At 37.0% G+C, this 22,914-nt stretch overlaps 1 protein-coding gene across 1 annotated transcript in view; it reads right to left on the reverse strand.

The window, feature by feature from the left end:
- Positions 1–22,914, reverse strand: part of LOC150087953 (dual specificity protein phosphatase MPK-4-like) — a 60,629-nt gene that overhangs the window by 20,165 nt on the left and 17,550 nt on the right. Inside the window, exons 4-5 of the mRNA XM_090369978.1 lie at positions 20,394–20,505; positions 11,851–12,022 (exon numbers count right to left, since the gene is read on the reverse strand). Of these exons, the coding sequence (XP_090226104.1) occupies positions 11,851–12,022; positions 20,394–20,505 (284 nt within the window). The remainder of the gene's footprint in view (positions 1–11,850; positions 12,023–20,393; positions 20,506–22,914) is intronic.

Raw genomic sequence — 22,914 nt, forward strand, 5'->3', positions numbered from 1 at the left:
TTACTTCCTTCGCTGCCTCCTTCAATATACCAGGATGGATTCCATCTGCTCCAGGTGCCTTTTTTATGTTTAACTTCAACAATTTCTCCTCCACTTTGCTCTCCGTTATTACAAAATCATTTAGCTCCCTGTTAGAGATTAGTAAACTTCTGCCCTACCCTTCGAATGAGGAATTCTGTAGATGCAAAATACTCATTCAGTTTGCCAGCTATCTGAGCAGGATCATCAACAGTCAAACCATGAACATCAAGTGGACCAATCAGATCCATCTCCTTCCTTCTAAAGTTTACATAAGTAAAGAAGTCATTAGCATTAGCATTATTAGCATTAGTAGAGGCATTTGATGCAAGTAAGCAAGCTTATGCACCATCAGCCAAAAAAAAAAAAAAAACCACTTCCACTTCACCCCTTCAAGTCTGTTGTTTTTCTTTGCATCCCTTGCCAAGGATTTCTTGTAATCAGCTTTTGCTTGCCTAACCTCCTTTGTGACTTGATTACAGACTAGTTTATATCTGCCATAGGTTTCTGTGTCACCTGCTAATTTATATGTATCCCACACATTTTTCTTCTCTGCCACAAGCCTCATTAATTCATCTGACATCCGTTTAGGCCTAAATCTTGAACAGTATTTCTTAGTTGGCATGAAAAGCCTAGTAGCTTCCAAGATTAATTCCTTGAAGACTTTCCATTTAGAATTCACTATTTTAAACATCATCAGTTAATCCCACTGTATAGAATTCAAAAACTGTCTGAGACCACTGTAGTCATCTTTACAAAAATAAAAACCCTTGCCTTTACCCTTGATGGTAGTTACATCTTTAAGTAAATGCCACATTAGTAGACTGTGATCACTGTCACCTAGTGGTTCCTTTACCTGCAAATTCCTAATGCATGAGTCATCACTGGTGATAATCAGATCAAGATTATTGCCCCTCGAATATCTTACTGTAGGAAACAATCCTCCAATAAATCCACAAAAGTCTTGCTTCCTCGCATGTGAGTGACCAACCCACAAGTTCCAGTCAATATCCGGAAAGTTAAAATCCCCCATTACAAGACATTCTGATTTACTGGCCCACTCTATTTCTCTGCACAATTGTTTGTTATAATTGAGTCATTAGGCCTATAACACACTCCTACTCTCATTTTCCCTTTCCCAGTGTTTATGTCACACCAAACTGACTCAACATTACACTGTCCACCCATGTCAACTGGATGCACTTCCTTAGATTTTATGTGGTTCTTAACTAAAAGTATAATCCCTCCTCCCTTCCTACCCTGTCTATCCTTTCTGTACACATTGTACTCCATAAATTCCAATTCCATTGTACTCCCCAAATTCCAATTATATCCCAACAATATCTACCTTTGATGCCTTGATCAGCACTTCAAATTCATCAAATTTATTTACTATACTTCTAGCACTGATGTACATGCAAGTATACATGCACCTGTTCTTACTCTTAGTTACCCTAACAAAGCCCATGTATTTATTTGTTCCATGATGACTCCAAGCAGCTCTTGAAATCACCAGCAACTTGCTCTCTAGGCTGCGGCTCATTACAATAGAAGCAGTGCAAGAATGCTTTCAACTCTGCCTGTGGCTACTGTTAATCTTTTAGTCTGTGAATCCCCCCAAGCCAGCAGTTTTCCAACCCACCTAACACTGCCTCGATAACACCAGCAAATATTCTTGCACCCTTTCTATTTAAGTGTATCCCATCCCTGTAGAAGCAGTCTCTCCTATTAGCAAGCATAGACCACACTGAAAAAAATTCTACCCCATGAGCCTTGCACAATCTCTCCAGGGCCAAATTGATTGACAAGGCTCTCATCATATACTCCCTCCTATCGTGTCTGGGCAGAATTGCAGACACTTTCAAATTCAACCCTAGCTTGTGACTTTTTTTCAACATTGACCTGTATTTGTTAATTAAATCTGCAGATCTCTTACTAGTAAGGTCATTAGTGCCTTTAAAAGATGATATATGCTCTATAACATCATCAACTTTTGCTCCTGGCAGACATACCCTGGTCCTGTTCCACCTATCCTTTTTGCATAATATAATCCCCATCTCCATGACAATAGAGTCACCAAAAATAATTAGCTCCTGTGAGATCAGCGCATTCTGCCTTGGAAATTTCCGCTGTGTTGCCTGATGCACAGGAGTGAGCTCTGGCATTGAGTTAGGCAGCTGAGAGTTTGATGGGCCCACTTATTAATTTCCTCGAGAGCAACTACCCTACACCTCAAATTCTCGTAAATGCCCATCAGAAGGCTGAGTTGGTGCCTAATTTCCTCATAGTCTCTGCACTTAGCACACAAAGACATCCTCTTTGGCTAGATCATGTCCTATTCTAGACAGGTCCGGAAACATTTTACATTTCGCACATTTTTTTAGACTTTGATGCGTTGGAGAATCACCCCCCCCTTCGGCTCTCCCCCGAGCTATATACCCCTCTGGCTAATCTGTGAGCATTGCTTTGCTGCTCTAATCTGGGTCATGATTCCATTTAAGTACAATTTAATTGACAATTAAATTTAATAAGATTAATAAAATTTACTGATTAATTGATAATACTATACTATATACTATACTAAGGTAACAGATTTCTAATACAGTGCTATGTGTTTCACTATCTAGTTTTACTTTATACCTTATACTATCTAGTTCAGGATATATGTTGTATTGTATAACAATGGTGGTACGAACGGTAGATCTACGGACACTAAGTATTAACTTTCAAAATCGCTATCTAAATTTAGATTAAACCAAGGAGATTGACTAGGACTATAAGCTACTTATAGAAAATAATTTAATATAACAATTAAGTCAATAAAACAGCTAAATATAATTAAAAATTTAGTGTTCTTGGAGCTACAAAAATCTTGATGATTTTATTTTAAAATGATGATTTTAAAATTTTGATTTTACAAAAAAATAAAATAAATAAAATTCTTAAAAAATAACTATTGAAGCTAGGAATTTCAAATTTTATTTTCAAAATTGGAATAAAATCTTTGATATTCTCTGTATAAATGAATGAAAAATCTTCATATATAGTTGTATAATCATTCTAAGAGTTGAATACTTAAACGTTTCATTATAAATAACTACTATAGATATGAATATGATATTAGATATTCTCAAAGATAATGTTATTCTTTACTATCTGAAAAAATTCAATGAGAATCTTGTTTATTTCCATACTACTTACTTTTAAAGTTGAGGCATAAAAATCACCGAAAACCCATATTCCTTATGAAAGCATAGCAAAAAAAAAAATCTGCTAGTAATATGAAAATGATATTTTACATTTATAGTCCACACAGTTTTGGTAATTAGCATGAAAGAAACAAATGAGAAATACTAAAAAATGGTTATACTATAAGAATATTTAAATTCTGAGATGATGGGAAAAGGATGGGGATTGAAATGATCCCTATCCAAGCACCTACTCGCATTATAAAACCAAAATGCCTTGCAGCAGGTAAGTCCATATTTATAAGCAAAAATTATAGCTTATGGGAAATTAAGTAATTCAGACTAACAAAGGACTTTTCATTTAACTAGATAATCTTGTCGAAAACAGTTGATATTCTGAATTGGAAACATCCAACTGCTAACCAACAGATCTCAAACAAAACTGTTCCAAAGCACAACAGTTCTGTTGGTCAGTAAGTGGATGTTTAATTACAGAAGTCAGTTCCATACACTTTAAATTTATTATCCAAATCAGTTGCTATCTGATGTGTTGACATTTTTTTTTTTATCTCTACTGACATTCCCATGCATGCTGGACTCACCATTTTCACACCATTACCACCTCAAAATGTTTTCCCCCCCAACCTCAGTAGTCATATGCTTATTTTTCATGTTAATCAGTTACTTGAAAAACATAGTGTGATATAAATGCAAACATTTTTATTAAATTAATCATAACATCTGAGATGTACAGCAATTTAACAATTTAAGGTTTTTATATAAGGTGTTATCGTTCAGAAATTGATTTGTATCTTGAAATTGCAGTGTCATTCTAAGCTGGGACTTGTTACAACAGATATAGTAACACATCTAGACATGTAATATCTAGATAAGTCATCAAATGTATTGTGACCCCCCACTAGTTCACCTGCAGTCAGTCTAAATAAGCACACATTGAATAGAAGGTGTTTTTTGTATTTTGTCACATTTTAAAATGAGTGATTTTACTGAATGACAAATTTGCATAAAATTTCATTTCTAATTAGGGAAAAGTGCAATATAGATTAAAAACAGCTTTCAGAGAAATCCTATGTACTGTTCAAAGATTTTCAGTGGTTTGCTAAGTTTAAAGAGGGCTACACTACTTGTCAATTCAAGATGATCCTTATTCTGGCTACCCTTCAATATCAAAAACCAATGATTTGATCACTTGCGTTCATGACCTGATCACGAGTGATAAGTATTTAACTATCTGTTAGCGATATTAGTGTTTCTTATGGGTCTGTAAATTAATTTTAACACTAGATTCTCTCTCTCTCTCTCTCTCTCTCTCTCTCTCTGTGGTCATCTCACTGATGATCACAGAGAGTGGCAAGTTCTTGCATGTCAGGATCTTCATAAATGTATTACTGCTAACCCACACTTCATTTCTTCCATCATTACTGATGATAGATCATGGTGACAGATCAGAGTGCATGGCTGTGACCCAGAAACAAAAACCAAAGTGATATTGTCTTTTCCAAGGCCCAAAAAAATAAGCAAGACAATCTCAATCACACGTGAAGATCATATTGTATTTTTTAATCATGGGCAGTGTTCATTATGAATTTGTCCTGCATGGTCAAACAACGAACTAGGAATACTACAAAACAGTTCTACAGCGATTGTGTGCCATGCTGTTCAAAGAAAATATCAATAAAAGTGAGTATCAGAGAATTGGCACACGCATCATGTTGCCTCTGCACACTTGACCCTTTTCATTCAAGAATTTCTTGTAACGTATCCCATCAGTGTGGTCCCTCATCTGCCATACTCACTGGATTTAGTTCCTTGTGATTTTTTTCTTCTCCCAAGCTTAAAAGCCCTGTTGAAAAATCAATAGATGAGGAAATTATTCAAAACGTAACACAGGAACTATTAACAATTCCAAAAGAAACTTATGGAATGCTTCCAGAAGTTGTAGAAGCATTGGAATAAGTGTATACAGTATCAAGAAGACACTACTTCAAAGGAGATCCATCCAAACAGCTGGTAACCTTCGTCATTTCCCAAATATTAGTTCAGTCCCCAAACTTTTTTTTATCACACCTCATATATTTTATATCACCCTGCATAAAAGATTTTAGTTGTAAAATACTCCTCTTTTCTTATTTTATGATGTCCACAAGCCTGAGGTTTTGTATTTAATGCATTTATTCGTATAATTAACCAAGTACAATTGTAATATCCTGCTGTTACTATGCAAAATATATATACAGGAAACTTTCCTTCTGATGCTTAGGATCTAGATGAAAACTCATGGAAGGAAGTTTTCTCTCTAATTTATTTTTTAATTTTTCTGTTACTTGTTTGAGTTTTGCCTGAGCAGCAGCGCTTCTTATACTTTGAATCACTGTTTAGTTGTCTCTTATACCACTTATTTCCCTTTTAATTTACCAATTTTAATTTGCAAATTAAATTCCCTTTTAATTTTACATTTTATTGTTTAATTTTTATACCAGTTTTCACTTACTGTCACTTTTAATATTTTGTTTAGTCATCTCTTTTACCAGTTATGCTATGTTTTATCAGCTACCAACTGGATTGTTTAGGTCAAGATGAGTAGTTATTGTTATATAATATCCTGTTATGGTCGTTATGTAACTAATGATAAAAGATTTAATTATACAAATGGATTCAAAAATAATTATAATACTTGATTAGTTGGTTGGTTGGGTTTTATTGGTGCATTAGCAACTAAGGCTATAATGTGCCAAAACCTGATCATAAAAAAGTAAAACTTTCAGTGGCCTAATGAATTAGATCACTAAGTCAAGGTATAAAAACAAATATAAACTGTAAAAGACAAATATCAATAAACAAGTAACAATAACAAGGTAGATTTTTTAAATATGAGTAAAAAGGTTTACTGATTTCAAAAAGCTTAAAATAGTAGACACATGGTCATTGTCGGATAAAATCTGACTGAGTGTATACGGCTCAGTCAGATGGTCAAAAGTGATAAAATGTATATTGCTAAAAACTGGACAGTCAATTAAAATGTGTCTGATTGATAAAAATGTGTCACAGGACTCACACATAGGAGGATCATCAGCCCTCAGCAAATATGAATGAGTCAAATGACTATATCCTATGTGGGCCGGGCAAGAACAACTTCCTCCTTACGATTCCTGCGCAGACTAGACTGCCACGGTTCAATTACAGGCTTTATACGATATAATTTATTCGTAGTCTGTCTATTCCACAAATCCTGCCATTGGGAGTATATCTTTTGGTGTATTATTTGCCTGTAGTCTGTATAGGGGACTGACAGGCAGCAATTATTATTGGGAATTGCTGATTTGGCTGTGGTGTCAGCCAAATCATTTCCCCTAATCCCAATGTGGCTGGGAATCCAGCAGAAGCGGATATCATGTTCATGGAGAAAGTGAATCTTCTGCTGAATGCAAGACAGAATCCGATGAGAATTATATCTCACAGTTATTAAAGCCTGTAACACGCTGAGAGAATCGGAATATAAAATGAACCGTTGGTATTGGCATTTACTAATGTGATCCAAGGCTAACTCTATAGCGTGCAGCTCTGCAGTAAATATGCTGCATTCAGAGAGAGAATCTGCTCCGATGTAGTGGTGGTATCTGTAAAGACAGCAGCAGATCCCACATATGATTCCGACTTCGAGCCATCTGTGTAAACTGGCGCGAAGTCAGAATGTTCAGCTCGGTGTGATGAATAAAGCTGCAGGTAGACAGATGATGGAGTGTCCGACTTGCCCCAATTTCTAAGGGACAAGTCACATGCTGGAACATGAGCATGCCAGGGTAGAAGGGGTTGCTTTGGTGTTTGGGCAACCTTGTCTACCTTGATCTTAAGTTCTTCGAGCAGCTCTTGAAGACGAATACCAAAAGGACGATTGGCAGTCTTACGGGTGTTGTACAAATTTCCCCATTGTGACTGAAAAACGAATGGCCACGTAGGATGGTCTGGCAGGGATTTCAGTTTTAAAGCATACTTCAGAGACAACTGCTTGCATCGGAGCGATAATGATGGTTCGTTTGCTTTGACATATAAGCTCTGGACAGGAGATGTTCGATATGCTCCCATAGCGATGCGGAGAGCCTGATGACGGACAGGATCCAGCCATCAAAGTACACTGTCGCTGGCCGAATTGTATACCAGGGACCTGTAATCTAATCTGGATCGTACAAGCGCACGGTAAAGCCGTAGAAGGGTGCATCGGGTCGCACCCCAAGATGTAGAGGAGAGAGGGGAGAATATTCAAGCCTCTTGTGCATTTTGTACGGAGTTGACGGATGTGATCCAGAAAGGTCAGCTTTTTATCAAATACGAGTCCCAAGAATTTTGTGTCCGCCGCTACTGGAACAGTATTTTGTCCAAGCCTTAATTCAGATTTAGGATGAAGATTACGCTTACGACAAAAGTGTATGCAAACGGTCTTCTGCGGAAAGAACCTGAATTCATTAGACAGTGCCCACGAATTTAGGCGATCAATGGCTTTTTGCAGTTGTCTTTCAATAACCCTCATGTTGCATGACTGACAAAATATGCTAAAGTCATCAACATAGAGGGCACTGTTTACAGTTGGAGGAAGTTGTTCTGTGATGAAATTCACTTTGATGGCGAAAAGCATGACACTTAATACTGATCCTTGTGGTCTCCCTCCTCTTGGCTGAAGGAACGAGAGAGTGAGGATCCCACACGAACTTGGAAAGATTGATTGGCTAAAAAGTTTTTAATAAAAATGGGGAGATGCCCTCTAAGACCAAGGCTATGCAAATCTTTTAAAATGCCAAATCTCCAAGTTGTGTCATACGCTTTCTCCATGTCAAAGAATACAGACACCAAATGTTCGCGTTTTAGGAAAGCATCCTGGATGGATGTTTCCAGTTTAATAAGATGGTCCAGAGTGGATCGGTTCCTTCAGAAGCCGCACTGGATGTGGAGAGAAGGTCATTTGATTCTAAATACTATAATAAACGAAAATTAACCATTCTCTCCAGGATTTTGCACAGACAGCAAGTCAGAGCAATAGGATGATAATTAGTAGTGACTTTTGGATCCTTTTCTGGCTTAGCAAAGGCAAGAACAATTGCCTTGCGCCAGGAATCCGGAAACTGCCCTTCAATAAAGATTCTGTTATATAGAAGGAGCAGATGATCCATAGATTTTGGTGAAAGATGCTTAATCATTTCATAATGGATGCCATCTGGTCCACCAGCACTTGCTTTGGAAAGAATGAGAGCTCTTTTCAGTTCTTGTATAGTGAATGACCCGTTGTAGGGATAAACGCTCTTAGACTTAAAATTAAGTGCCTGTTTTTCGATTTTATGTTTCAGGACCGGGAACTCTGGGGAATACGAAGATGTTGCAGAGATGTTAGAGCATGTTTCCCCAAGAGAATTGGCTATTGCAGTTGGATCTGCAATAGTGCTTCCATTATAATCTAGGATTGAAGCAGTGTGGGATGTATATTTCCCCTTCATTTTCTGGATTTTATCACAGACCAACTTAGTACTAGTGGACTGAGTAATTGATGAAGTAAAACGGATCCACGATTCCTTTTGACTCTGACGGTGGATGTAGCGTGCTTTGGCTCATGCGTGTTTAAAGGCTATAAGGTTGGTCGTGGTAGGATATCAGTGGAATATCCCCCACGCTTTGTTTTGAGCCTTTTTTGCTGCTGTGCATTGTGAATTTCCCCATGGTTTGGGAAATGGTGGAAACCGGGCAGATGTTTTTGGGATGGCATTTGCAGCTGCTTGGAAGATATTTTCTGTGATGTACGTTACTGCATCATTGATAGGCTCCTGACTGATGGTACCGAGGTCAAAATTTGCCTGATGATGGAAGGCAGTCCAGTCAGCCTGATCAGTCTTCCACCGTGGTAACCTGAAAGGAAGACACGGTCGCCCACTGTGTAACGCGATTATCACAGGGAAGTGATCACTTCCGTATGGGTTCTCCTCCACTTACCAAGTGAATGAAGGGAATAGAGAAGGGGAGCAGATAGAGAGATCAATGGCAGAAAACGTATGGGTAGGCATGGGGAAGAAAGTGTTTGTTCAAATATTTATAAGGGAAAGGTCATTGTCATTTAGCATACGCTCTATGACTTGTCCCCTTCTATTGATGCTAGCACTACCTCACAGGGTGTTATGTCCATTAAAATCCCCGAGAAGTAAGAAAGGGGGAGGCAACTGCTTTACAAGATCATCAAGGTCTTCCTGGGAGATGTCAGTCCCAGATGGCAAATAAATAGAGCAGATGGTTAATAAAAATCCCACTGTAAGGCGAATTGCAACAGCCTCTATGCTGGTTGTAACTAGCAAGCACTGAACTGGGGTCTGGTTGCCCACAAGGATAGCCACTCCTCCATGAGCAGGCCCATCCGCAATTCTATCCTTAAGAAAAATTTTGATGTTTTGCATGGTGGGAATATCATTTGCCTTTAGATAAGTCTCCTGCAAGCAAAAGCAAACTGGCTCATGCTTTTGCAGGAAGGCCTGGATATCATCAGTATTTCGCCGGAATCCACGACAATTCCATTGTAGGAATTTAGCCATTATTTTGGCTTGGTGGGTCCATCAGGCAGCTTCTGAAGTGCTGCTGAGAGCTTACTTTTGTCAGTCTTGGATTTATCTTTTTTGGGGAAGAATGGACACTGTCCCGTGTCCATTTCTTCCTCCACAAAGAGTTCCAAGACTGATTCATTCATCCGGTACCGCCTTGTCATCTACATCCATTGTTTCTGTTATTACTGGTGGCTCTTTACCACTTGGTTTTGGTAGTGGTGGAGCACTAGGAGGTGCGGATATAGGAGTGGCAGCTGACTGTTTTTTTGGTGGGCTTTTGTGAACTCAATAAATAGCGTGCAATCGGAGTGAATGACTCTCATGGTGGTACAGTCATCTCAGTTTGCATACCGATAGTGCACTTCGCAGAAACCTTCTGGGCATATGAAGGCTTCCCGCTATTTATTGGTTGTATACGTTTTCTAGCCTCTGGGTAGGAGATATTCAGCTCTGGTTTTAGTTTTTGGATCTCTTTTTCATCCTTCCATCGCTGGCATGCTCTGGAGTAGGCAAGGTGCTCGCTCTCCTTGGCAATTTATACAGATCGGTTTGGAAGCTGAACATTCCTTGCTCTCGTGATCTTTCGCACCACATCGAGCACAGGCAGGGTTACCATGACAAGCCGTTTGTGAGTGGCCATATTTTTGGCATTTAAAACACTTCAGTGGGTTTGGAATATAAATCCTCACTGGGCAGTTTAACTACCCTGCCTTGATGGAACTTGGAGGCCGTGGGGTGTTAAATGTTAGGATGAGAACTCGGGTAAGGATGAGATTCCCATCCTTTTGCATTGATATTCTATTGACAGCCGTCACTCCTTGTTCTTTCAATTCAGAGCAGATCTCTTCTTCAGAGACATGAAGAAGGTCCCACTCTGAAATGACACCTCGTGAAGAGTTCAAAGTTTTGTGGGGGGTTACGGTGATAGGTATTCCCCCTATTGATTTACTTCATCAATTACTAGTAATTTACTTCATCAATTACTAGTGGACTGAGTAATTGATGAAGTACAATGGATCCACAATTCCTTATTATATTGATGTGGCTTTCAGGATTTTTTCCGCCTGTTTCATAGTTGTAGCTTCGACCAAAAGGTCGCCCGAACGCAGTCGTTTTACAGATTTAGGTGATCCTGCCAACCCTTCTAATCCTTTCTGGATAAAGAAGGGTGACATCTTTCCAACTGACTGCTCTCCGGTCGAATGGAGAATGAGGAAAAGCAGTGTTACAGATGGTGTTTTATCCTCAGTTCTGGCTCTTTTGACACACAGGTGTTGTCTGGGTTATCATCTCGATTAGGTAGGGGCCTTGTTGGGGCCCCAGAAGAAATAGAATTTAAATTACTCATATGAGTAAGATAAAAATTTCTGATGCCCTAAGTACCTCACCCACCACGGAGCCCTACGAGGGGATGCCCACTCGTGAACTAGCAGGTACTGCGTACACGAATAAGGATGCCAAGTTCGCTTAGGAGCACCATATCCACGTTTCCAATAAGCCTTGATCCCATCCCAGGACCAAAGGGAGGGAGACTTATTGGAATGCAGTTGGCCCTAGCAGTAAAAACCACCTGCCGATTGATCCCCGTCGGGCCGGTCTGGGACCACCCGTCTTGTCGAAGCAGGAGCCAAAGAGGTGTATTAAGGCCGGGCCCCTCAACCACCAGGATCCCCCTTTCCGAATTCCACGGGTCGCGGTGCACGGCTGCACATGCCGGATTCCAATGATGTAACACTGGAACCAAGATATGGGTGTTAGATCCCAGTGATGCTAATCTGGAAAACCAGCAGCATCACTGGGAGGTCCCCTCACCACGTACAGGTGCCCATGTCGAGGGGTACTTGATTAGTGATATCCAAGTTAGAATACTACAGATTTTAAAAACCTTTTATGTTTGCACTATGTATATGCATATATATATTAAAAAAAAGATAGAAAAGAAATATGATTATTGCAATTCAAGTGATGAGCTTGTTTTATACTTTCATAGCATAAATAGCTATTAAATAAATAAAAACAAACGTGTAAAGCAAAGTCAAATCTTTACAGACCTTTCCTTCACAGCTTTTAAAAGATTCAAACATCCATGATAAGGGCACAATCAACAGTGATTTTGTGCAAGCATTCCTATCAGCTAAAAAGTGTTGCCATCTAACATCGTGCCATTCAGGATAAACTCCAGGAAAATGAGGCAAAATTGCAGTACTGTCAAACAAAAACTGCCTGTAAAAACACATTTTGAACATTTTCATTATGCTAATTAAATGGAAATATTGTGCAGCAGTTTACAGAATTTCATAAAAACTGTGCAACAGTTTCTGAAATTAAATAACATCATAGAATTTCATAAAGTTTAGGAAAGGAAGGAAAACAGTGGATGTATGTCAGTTAACACATTTGCTATCCCTGCAATCATTGTCCTTTTATACTAAGTACAATAAAACTTGGAGTTGAGTCTTGGCTAGACATTTTATGGGCTTTTTTCTCATTGTGACTGATTTAGTTAGCATTAGGTGAAAGTTATTGGATGAAAAACTGGATTTTGTCCAACAAACTGAACAAAACTGGTTCTTAAAGTCAAGTGGATTTTCATCCTAAATGCACACAGGTATCAAGTAGAGCTGATTAATCATGTTAACTAACATGATTAATCAGCCATCATCGTTCCCATGAGCACTACTGCACGCACTTTTACCAACAAAGGATCAGCAACTGTAACTCTAAACACATTGTATAAAGTGATTATTTTTGTTATTGCATTTTTTATTTTTTTTATTTTGTACCATCAAGAGCAAAAACAAAAAAAAGTCTGTTAAACGGTCAGTTTACATTTAATGACAACAAAACTGTGGTCTGTGAATATTGTAAACACTATGAATTGGAAACAATATGTGAATACGGTAAATACTGTCAATATTGTGGTAAGTATCATCACGGTACATTAAAACTTCATTATCATTTGCAAAATAGACATGCATTTGGGGCAGTTGGAAATTCACCATCAGAACAAGCCAGTATTAGTAATGCTGAAATGGGCCAGATAACTTTAGATGACATGTATCAAAAATGAAAATCAATGGATCAAGGCTGAATATGATAGGTAAATCAACTCTATTGCCAAATGGGTTGCACAAAACTGTTGTCCAGTTAATATCGTTAAGGACGACCGATGGCTTGCAAAAAATTATTTCTGTTGTAACATCACATTCAACAATTATATCAAGGCTCAATAGGTTCTACGAATCCAAAAAATCAAAAATCAATCAGCTGCTCCAAAGTGTTGCAAACGTTTCATTGACAACCATGACAACCGACTATTTGACAAGTGTTGCAAGTGAAAGTTATCTTGGTATAATAGCTCATTTTATTGATAGTGAGTGGAATTTTCAAGCCTTTGTTCTTGCATATGCTGAATGGGCTACTGGATATACATTTCAGGATTTTATGATATTTCCTATCTTTGGGCCATAAACTTGACTTAAAAAAATCATTAGCCACATAAATATCCTGTCACCAAAATGAAGAAATGAGTCATTTCTTCATTCATGAATTATGAGTTATTTAAATCACATGGATCTAATATTTTCCTTCCTTTACTAAATATATTAAGTTCCATGTAATGTCCTTTAAACAATACATAGATTATTACAGAATATATCTCTTATTACATTTATAAGATTGCATCTTTTTAATGTAGTCACTAGTTGATCAGTGAGAGGCCTGGCTCTAATTTACAATAAAAATCATTAAAATATTTTATTCATTCATGCTGCACAAGGATTATTATGCCATATAACATCAATTTTAATTAGTTGTGTTATCCATGTGCTCAGGGTGCATCTAAAAACATTAAAAGCTAATAAAAATAGTTTATTTTTAGGTATCCTAATAGCAATAAATCTTAAATAATTATAAAATAAGAGGGATAATGAAAAACCTTGAACTATAGCAAGACCTATTATATTCCAATTCATTTTCTACTGCCATTTTTCTTAAAGTCATGCCTGTATTAATACTAAAATGACTTGTTGTTTGTGGTTTTATGGTGCAAAAGCTGCTTCAGATATACTGAGCCTGTTTGTGTTTTGCTTTTACTGGTTAAGTTGTTACTGATATTGGTGTATTAGAAGCGGTTGGTAAGATTTATTAAACTGAGGAAAGTAAAGAGTTCACTTACATGTGATTGCTCTCTGAGGATAAGCTGAAGACTTAATGGTTCATGTGCATGTGATTTGAAAGCTGACTGATAGCTATTTGGTAGCATGGGCACTTTATGATAACGTGCTTTACTGTGAGTCAAGAATGATGCTGAGGGCATTGTGGAGACTCATCTTTCATTAGGAGGTAAGCGTGCATTAAAAGTGTGTCCAATATGGAGCCAGGTGAGGATAACCTACCTGTATGAATGAAAACTTGATTTCCAGCATTTTTGCTGCTGTTTGATTTGGTATAATTTTTCACTTGTTTGGGATTGTCAGGTTTGTGTCCATATGTTTTCAGAGGCTTTTCAAATGGCATGGGTAAAGTCATTGTATGGAACTTTATGCATGAGAGAATTTAAACTGGATGGATATTTAGCAGTTTGGTCAGCACATTCATTGCCCACAGTTCCAGAATGTCCAGGAATCCAAGTAATTCAAACATTTTGTTGTTTTGTCCTGAGGTAAGATAAGCAAGAGAGAATATTTCTTACATATGGATGAGCAGGATGATTTTCTAACTGTAAGGTATATATTGCACTTAAGTCAGTAAAAATGATACTTTTTGCAAAGGAAGTTTAGTCAATGTGATCTAGTTTGAAACTTATGGAAAACAATTCCATGCTATATATGTTGCATTCTATAAGAAGAGACTGAGAAATTATGCTGTTTAGCAGGACCACTGCTGCACCTACATGTATATCCATTTTGCAGCCATCAGTATACACATGAGAGTAGTCGGAGAATTGCACTGAAAAGCGCAATGTAGCCATTTCATATTTTGCTGTGGAATGGCATTTTGTTTCCATTTTGTGAGATCCGTGTCACAATCGACTGAACTGATTTTCTATGGCAGAAGGGGTGTGGAATTACCTTAGAAGGTTTTATTTACAGTTAAGTTCCACTGTGAAAGTAATCCTTTTAGTCGGATACCCACTGGTTTACACATGCTAGGTTTATTATTACATAAGGTTTCCCATTTCAGGTTATACAGATAGTGTCATGTTGGATGTTTGGGAAGGCTATTGATTTTTATGGCATATATCAGAAGAGCTTATCTACGAAGTTTGAGTGGGAGTTGGTGGATCTCTGTGTATAAACTTACACAAGTGATATATGAAATGCTCCGGAAACAACCCATAATGTGTTATGATTAATTCTAGAGGTCAGATATTATGTTTGAGTGGGAGTTGTTGATTGTTTATTCTTAGTTCTGGATCAGGATATTGAACTTAATGAGGTCGTTGACATAGATATATTTCAACTATATCTGGAATAACTTCTGTGATAGGACTGACTTTGATTGAAAATAGGGTTGTGCTAAGGACTGATTCTTGCAGTACTCCCTCTCCTTGACTGTACTTTTGAGGCAGAATATGATGATAGCAGACTTGGAAAGTTTCTTTACACATGAAGTTCTGGATGAACTTTGGTAGATGATCTTGCATTCCTACTCAGTGCAATTCATGCAGGATGCCATATGTCCAGGTAGTATCGAAAGCCTTCTCAATGTCTAGACATATCACAACAAGGTGTTCATTTCAGAGAAAAGTTTTGTTCCATATATTTGTTTTGGCCTTTGTCATTATGTCTAGTGTCGATCTGTTTTTCCAAAAACATATTGGCTTGGACTAAGCAGATTATGCAAATCGAGAAACCATATTAACCACACATTCAATAACTTTTCTAAAGTTTTACCAAGGCAGCTAGTGTGGGCAACAGTTATTTGGAATTAAGTGGTCCTTCCCTAGTTTTGGAAATACCAGCACAAACGAGTGCCGCCAAGAGTGTTTATACAAGTCCTCAAGATATATTCTATCATAAAGCAGTAAGAGAGTGCATAAGGACTTTTCAGTGAGATGTTTAATTATTTGGTAATGGATTTCATCTGGGCCTGCTGCACTTTGTTTTGATTTGGCTAAGGCTTTATGCAATTCATTTTCATAAATCAACCCTTTATGTGAAGGGTTGATTTATGAAAATAAACAGATTACTTTAAAGCTCACAACAATTCCATTGAAGGAGTGTAGGCATTATTTGATCTTACTGATTCAGATAATTTAGGCCATGTTGTCTGTTTGAACCAGTCTGTTTTGACTTTATATCTTTTCTTGGAAAAATTGGCAGACCACAACTATCCATATCATCAGTTGCATGGAGTTCCAGGTTTGGTGCATCTTCTTGCTCATTTTCATCAATTTTCATAGTGTCACTGTTTTCTGCTTGTTTTCTACAGGTTTGGTGGTATTTTCATTGCTTGTTGATGGCACTGGGTCTTCAGCTTCTGGTGAGATGATGATGATGATGGGTGTGCTTTTTTGCCTGATTACCTTTTGATTTCCTTTGAGAGAAGAGTGTGCACACCCAGTCCGAATTCGCTTATGCACGATTCGCCTTTGTGTTTACAAGAAATGGCAGTCAAATGCGAAATCACCCCAACTGAACGCAACACAATAGGAATGAAGAGAAGATTCTGAAAATGTATTTGTTTTTTATATCAGTGAAGGGGAAACACATTTCACCATAATAACATAAAAACCAACACAATTCCAGCAATCGGTATAATCGCAAATGCAATTAGATCGAGTTTACTACCAGTTTATAACAGATTCCACTCGCAGAAACGCAACTAGATATTGTTTTTATTGTTTTATGGTATTAACCCCTAGAAATGTGCTTTAGTAAAATTTGAGGTGTTAATAGTGTATCTCTGCCACAGTGTTGTTTATTCAGTTGCTACATGCGCACAGCTTTGTTTATGTGTATCAAGTGTGCCTCCTCATTGTGTAATTGTGCTTTATTCCCTAAAAATGAGTAAAATACTTAAAAGGTTCATGAAAAGGAAGCGTCCTGGTGAAGACACTGCAGATTCAGAGAGAAAAAGAAAAGCGATATCGATAAACAGAGGTGGACTGGATCAAAAATTCTTACCCCGGAAAATTTGTAGTGGCCTCATACTAGCGTTTATGGCCAAAATCACACCAGCCTCCAGCTCACCGGGGTTTCCCCGGGAAGGCTTATGGCCAGGCCGCCTCTGTAGATAGAGAAAAAATATGAAATTGTGAAACGCTTTGAGCGAAATGAAAGACCATGTGATATTGCACATGCTACAGACCTAAATGAGGCAATGCCAAGAATTACAAAGAATGCAGAGAAAATAAAAACAACTTTCATAGCAGGAACAACTCAAAGTGTAATTAAAATCCATTAGATTAAGACAAAGAATTGGAAGAGATGGAATGGCTGTCATCTGTTTGGATAGAAAATCAAACAAAAAACAATTTTGCTTACGATAGAAGCAAAAGCAGTAGCAATATTTTATTACGTAATAGTCGTAATAAAATACGTAAGTATTTTATTATGATTATTTATTTTTTGGTAATGTTTTGGTTACAAATATGTGTTCAATCTTGGGTGGTCGGCACCTAACCCTATTTTTCCCATAGGGCCTGTTGTTTATATTGCACGATTTTGCATTGCACGAGGGTTTCTAGGAACGCAACTATTGTGCTATACGAGGACTGACTGTACTGTAGTCTTTGGAAAAAGCGGGGTGGTCTCCTTTTCAGTTTGCAGTGAGGGGATTGTGTGTTGCATACATTATTAGAATTTCATTCATTATTTTAAGCCATAGGTGACACAAACAGGTATTCCTCTGCATGCTGTTTGGGAATGGCCATACTTTTGACACTTGTAGCATCTTATTGGATTACAGATGTGTAGCTTTACGTGGCAGTTCAAGTATCCTGCTTTCGCTGATGTTGGTAAACTGAGTATTAAAAGTAAGTATTATAGTATGGATTGATGCCAGTTTCCCATCCTTTTTAATAAGGATTCTTTTAGCATGTATAACATTTTGGTTTTGTAATTCTTGTACAATTTCTTCTTCAGAGCTGTTTAGGAGGTCCCATTCCACAATGGCCCCCTTTGATGTATTTAAAGTGGCATGTGGAGTGACTTTAACAGCAATCCCACCAAAAGCTTTGGTTTTTGGAAGTAGCTCCGAATGTCAGTGATTTGTCATTTCTATAAGTAGGTTGTTTTCAGGCAGCGAACTATTTTTGGTGGACCAGCTATATGTTCTAAACCCTTTTGTATGACAAAGGGAGAAAGTTTACTGATAGGCTGATCTGTTAAAGAGTGGAGAGATGGTTTGAGTCACACCTTGCTTTTGTCTCTTGACAGTAGATGGATTAGGATCATCTTGCTGTCGATATTATTATAATTATTATTATTATTATTACTAGCCATATAGTGCAAGAAAGCCTGAGGCTTATTCTGCACCAGCTAAAAAAAAATTTCCAAGTTACCCTGAGAAAGAAAGAGAGAGAGAGAGAGAGAGAGAGAGAGAGAGAGAGAGAGAGAGAGAGAGAGAGAAAGATTCAGAAGTAGAAGGGAATCACCAAGAAAGAGAAGAATGATGATATCCAGCTCAGGACCCTGGGTGTGCCAAGCCCATATTCATCAGATGTGAGATCCATTGATCCAGGTGAAACCTGGTTTATCGAGTCCACTGTTGCACCTTTTTGACCTGAAAGAATTACTTTTCCTTTCAGGTTTCTGGCCCCATCACAGGGAGACAGGAGTGATGCCACCTAGTGACCAAGCGGCTGAAGAAGTTAATTTTTTAGTGAAAAAATTAATAAATATACTAAGAAAAAAAGGTAAATTTCCTTCCTTTCTCACTCAAAATCTTCTAAGTACAGAACCAGTTACAGTGAACTGAGGATAAGACAGGTGCTAGAAATAAAACAGAACAAAATCACTCAGAAAGATCACTCTATATGTTGCTCAAGAAAAATCGCTTGGTACTTGGCCAGTAAAATGACTTGAAGAATTCATTAAATTCGAATACAGAACTAAAAAATCATGCAAAATGTTTAAACGAGCATAATATAAATGTCATTCAAGGAAACAAATAAAAAAAATATCAAGACATTAAAATATCTTTTATGAGCAAATGCATTCATCATGAAGTTTTGCACAATATAGGACATTCTCACTGCACAAGGTTGTTTTGGAATAGTAAAAATCTAATAGTTCAGCACCTGAGGTTTATAAAATCCAATAAACTGGAATTTGAATAGGGCAGCAAACATGCTACAAAGTTAGCATTTTTATTTTTTAATTGTTTTTTATTCCTTGAAAGCTGATGTACAGGATGGAGATTTCACTTTAGAGTAATAAAAGTTCTTGATGCACTTAAATATTGAGAAGAACACAGTAATAACCAATATAGCAATTTATAACATGCACAGCTTTTTTTCAGTATCAGTTATTGCTAAAAATAATGGAGAGAGAGAGAGAGGGGTAAATATAAGCATGAAGAGAAATAGAAAAGGATTTTTTTTTTTTTCAGTTTTATTTTATTTGGTAGTTGTTGGCGCATAGGCTTCTGTGGTCATAATGCACCTCCCAAGGTTTTTGCAGTACTTTGATCCAAGCCCAAGGCGGGAATCGAACCCGCGACCTTTGGGTTGCCAGGCAGGCACTTTACCCACCCGGCTAGCCCGGTCGGCGTTTTTTTTTTTTTTTTTTTTCGGTATCATATACATTGCTGGAATTAACTTATGGCATGGGGAAGTTTTTTTATAAGATCACAGGGTCTGTTGCTATTCATGGACAAAATTATCAACTAACTGATAATTAATAATACAGAATTCAAAAAATTTCAGTCCCACAGTTCTTACATAAAGCTGTAACACTTTGTTTGTCCAATTTATAAACAACATCTATACACTAACTTTCATCCATTTGGTTTCAACTAGGAAAAAAATAAAGGAATATCCATGGATTGTTCACTCATAGAAGAATTTTACTTTAGTATATATCTTAATGAGTATTTATGTATATCTTAATGAGCATTTATGTGCAACATTCATAAGCAGGGAATTCATAACATTTTTTTAATTCTCATAATTTAATTATCAATGGACCATCCATAGACCACATCATGTGTGAGTTTGATAACATAAATCAATGTTATGGTCATGGTTGAGTTGAACAACTAAAGATAAAATCAGGAATATCATTACCAAGTTGAAAAACTGAGTTGTTTCATTACTAATTTTATCTATGTACTTTGTAGTTTTATGCATTTTTATTATTTTATTACATAAGATAACTATATAAAAAATAAAATAAATAGCATGTCAACACAAAAAATTTTGTATTATGTGACTTCGTAAGTCCTCAAAATATATATCAAATAATTTGGAATATCTGATAATCTGGCAGTGATGTGATCCCATGATGGCTGGATTACTGGACTTCTACAATACTTGACTTGCATAAAATTATATTACTTGGAAAACAAGAACCCAAACTAAATTCTTAGAGGGAAATAATTCAGTAAATATTATTTTAAAGATTTAATTTTTCTCTTAGTACAATACCTGCAGATTTTGCAGCTGAAACCTTTATTCAATCTCACATTATTAGTCCAAAATTCATCACCCCTTCCTGAAGACAACAACTTGCAATAGTGCTGTATGGCAGATATATCTCCTGAATATCAAAATTTCATATCCATTAGCCATCAGAATAGTATATATGCAAAAAGATTAAAAAGACTAATTGATAATAATAATAATATAACAAATATTCTGATATTAATATCTTAACTTTAATATAATAAAGATTTTGATTTACTTCCCATAAGAATCAGAGAATATCAAGTACAATATGCACAATTTGAATCATATGAAATTCAATGACAGAATTTCTGTCATTGAATTTCATATGATTTCTTTCCTCAAAAACGGGTGGATTTCTATAAGGAACACATAATATAATTTTGTTTGTAAACATAAAGAACTATTTGTTATTAACTCATTTGTTACTTTCATTTACCACCTCCCTCCCTCCCTCCCTTCCCTTACAAATTTCCTGGCTTGCCTTTCTCTCACAACTTATATAAAGACTGGATGAAGCTGAACTTGTGGAAGCTTTTATATACATGAAATATAAATACCCATTTAAAACAACTGGTTATAATTACAAAAATTACCACAGTACTGCTATTTGAAGCTCATAAAAAGACACCATTCTGCCTATTTTCTAACCCCTCCCCTTTGCTTGGTGACTATTATTTCATATAACTTTGTTCATAAAAAAAAAATTATAATCCGAAAATATTATGAAAACAATCAGGCAATTGTAACTATAATTGCATTTATCTTTTAAGAAAAAAAATAAAATAAAATAAATAACATCTCTCTCACTGTTTTAGTGCTATCGCTTCTTCAGTAAACTTAATAACTTTGTGCAAACTGCTCTCTCAAATTACAGTTATGTGTTTGGTCACACAACACTTGTGCAAACTACTGAACTGGTTGATATTTTCGAGAGGGCACTGACTCTCTTTAAAAATTACAGCTGTGAATTACAGGCTCCGAAAAAGCAATAAGTGCTTGCCTTTTTATTTACCTAATTGTTATTTTATATTGTACTTTATACGTAGTCTTATAGTTATAGTTATGCTGGTTATTTTTATTTTTAATTTAGATAAAGAGTTTTTGTAGATTACTACTTAATATACGTAAAACCATTATTTCATTCGAATCTTGCAGCCATTGTTTTTGTATAGAGTAGTAGGGAATTCAAATTTTTAATTGTGGTAATTCGGTAGCTCTAACGTATAATTATATAGCGTAATATGCATCACTGCATTTAGGATTCTATTAGATAGGGTAGTATTGACAATTAATTAATTAAATTTATTGATCTTATTAATTTAAAATATCATTCCCCAGACTAGAGCAGCAAAGCAACGGGCACAAAGTGGTAGGAGTGCTGTGACTCGGGAAAGAACTGAGGGGGGAGATTCTCCAACGCATCACAGCCTAAAAAAATGTGCAACTTGTGAAATGTTTGCCGAACTCTCTGGAACAGAACATGATCTAGCCAAGGAAGATATCTTTGTGTGTGCCAGGTGCAGAGAGTGTCTAGAAATTGGGCATCAACTCAGCATTCTACTGGGTGTCAATGAGAGCTTGAGGTGTAGGGTAGATGCCCTCGAATAAATTAATATGAGGGGCCCATCAAGCTCTCAGCTGCCCAACTCAATGCCAGAGAGCTCACTCCTGGGCAACAGGCAACACAGCGGCAATCTCCAAGACAGAATGCGCTGGTCCCAAAGGAACTAGTTATTGTTGGTGACTATTGTCAGGGAGACAGGGAATATATTGTGTAAAAAGGATAGATGGAACAGGACCAGGGTATGTCTGCCAGGGGCAAAAGTTGATGACGTTGTAAAGCATATATCATCTTTTAAGGGCACAAAAGGTGATATTGTTGTACACGTTGGCACCAATGACATTAAGAGTAAGAGATCTGCAGATTTACTTAACAAGTACAAGTCAATGTTGCAAAAAATTCGTGAGTCAGGGTTAAATTTTAAATTTGAAAGTGTCTGCAATTCTGCCCAGACACGATAGGAAGGAGTACATGATGAGAGCCTTGTCAATCAATTCAGGTCTGGAGGGAATGTGCAAGGCTCAAGGGGTAGAATTTTTTTCAGCATGGTCTGTGCTTGTTAACAGGAGAGACTGCTTCTACAGGGATGGGATACACTTAAATAGAAAGGGTGCAAGAATATTTGCTGATGCTATCGAGGCATTGTTAGGTGGGTCAGAAAACTGCTAGCTTGGGGGGAGATTCACAGACTAAAAGGTTAAAAGTAGCTGCAGGCAAAGGTGAAGGTGATTCTTGCACAACTTCTATTAGAATAAGTAGCGACCTGGAGCGAGGGGTGCTAGGGGTTTCAGGGACTGATGGCAGCCATCGTGAAACAGGTGGGTATATGGAATATGTCAGGGTAAATAGGAATAGGAATAGGTGCAGGTACACCAATGCTAGAAGTATAGTAAATAAATTTGATGAATTTGAAGTGTTGGTCAAGACATCAAAGGTGGA

The sequence above is a fragment of the Mastigoproctus giganteus genome, chromosome 3 (genome assembly GCF_048544385.1).
Source record: "Mastigoproctus giganteus isolate SK-2022 chromosome 3, ASM4854438v1, whole genome shotgun sequence".
NCBI lineage: Eukaryota > Metazoa > Arthropoda > Arachnida > Uropygi > Thelyphonidae > Mastigoproctus > Mastigoproctus giganteus.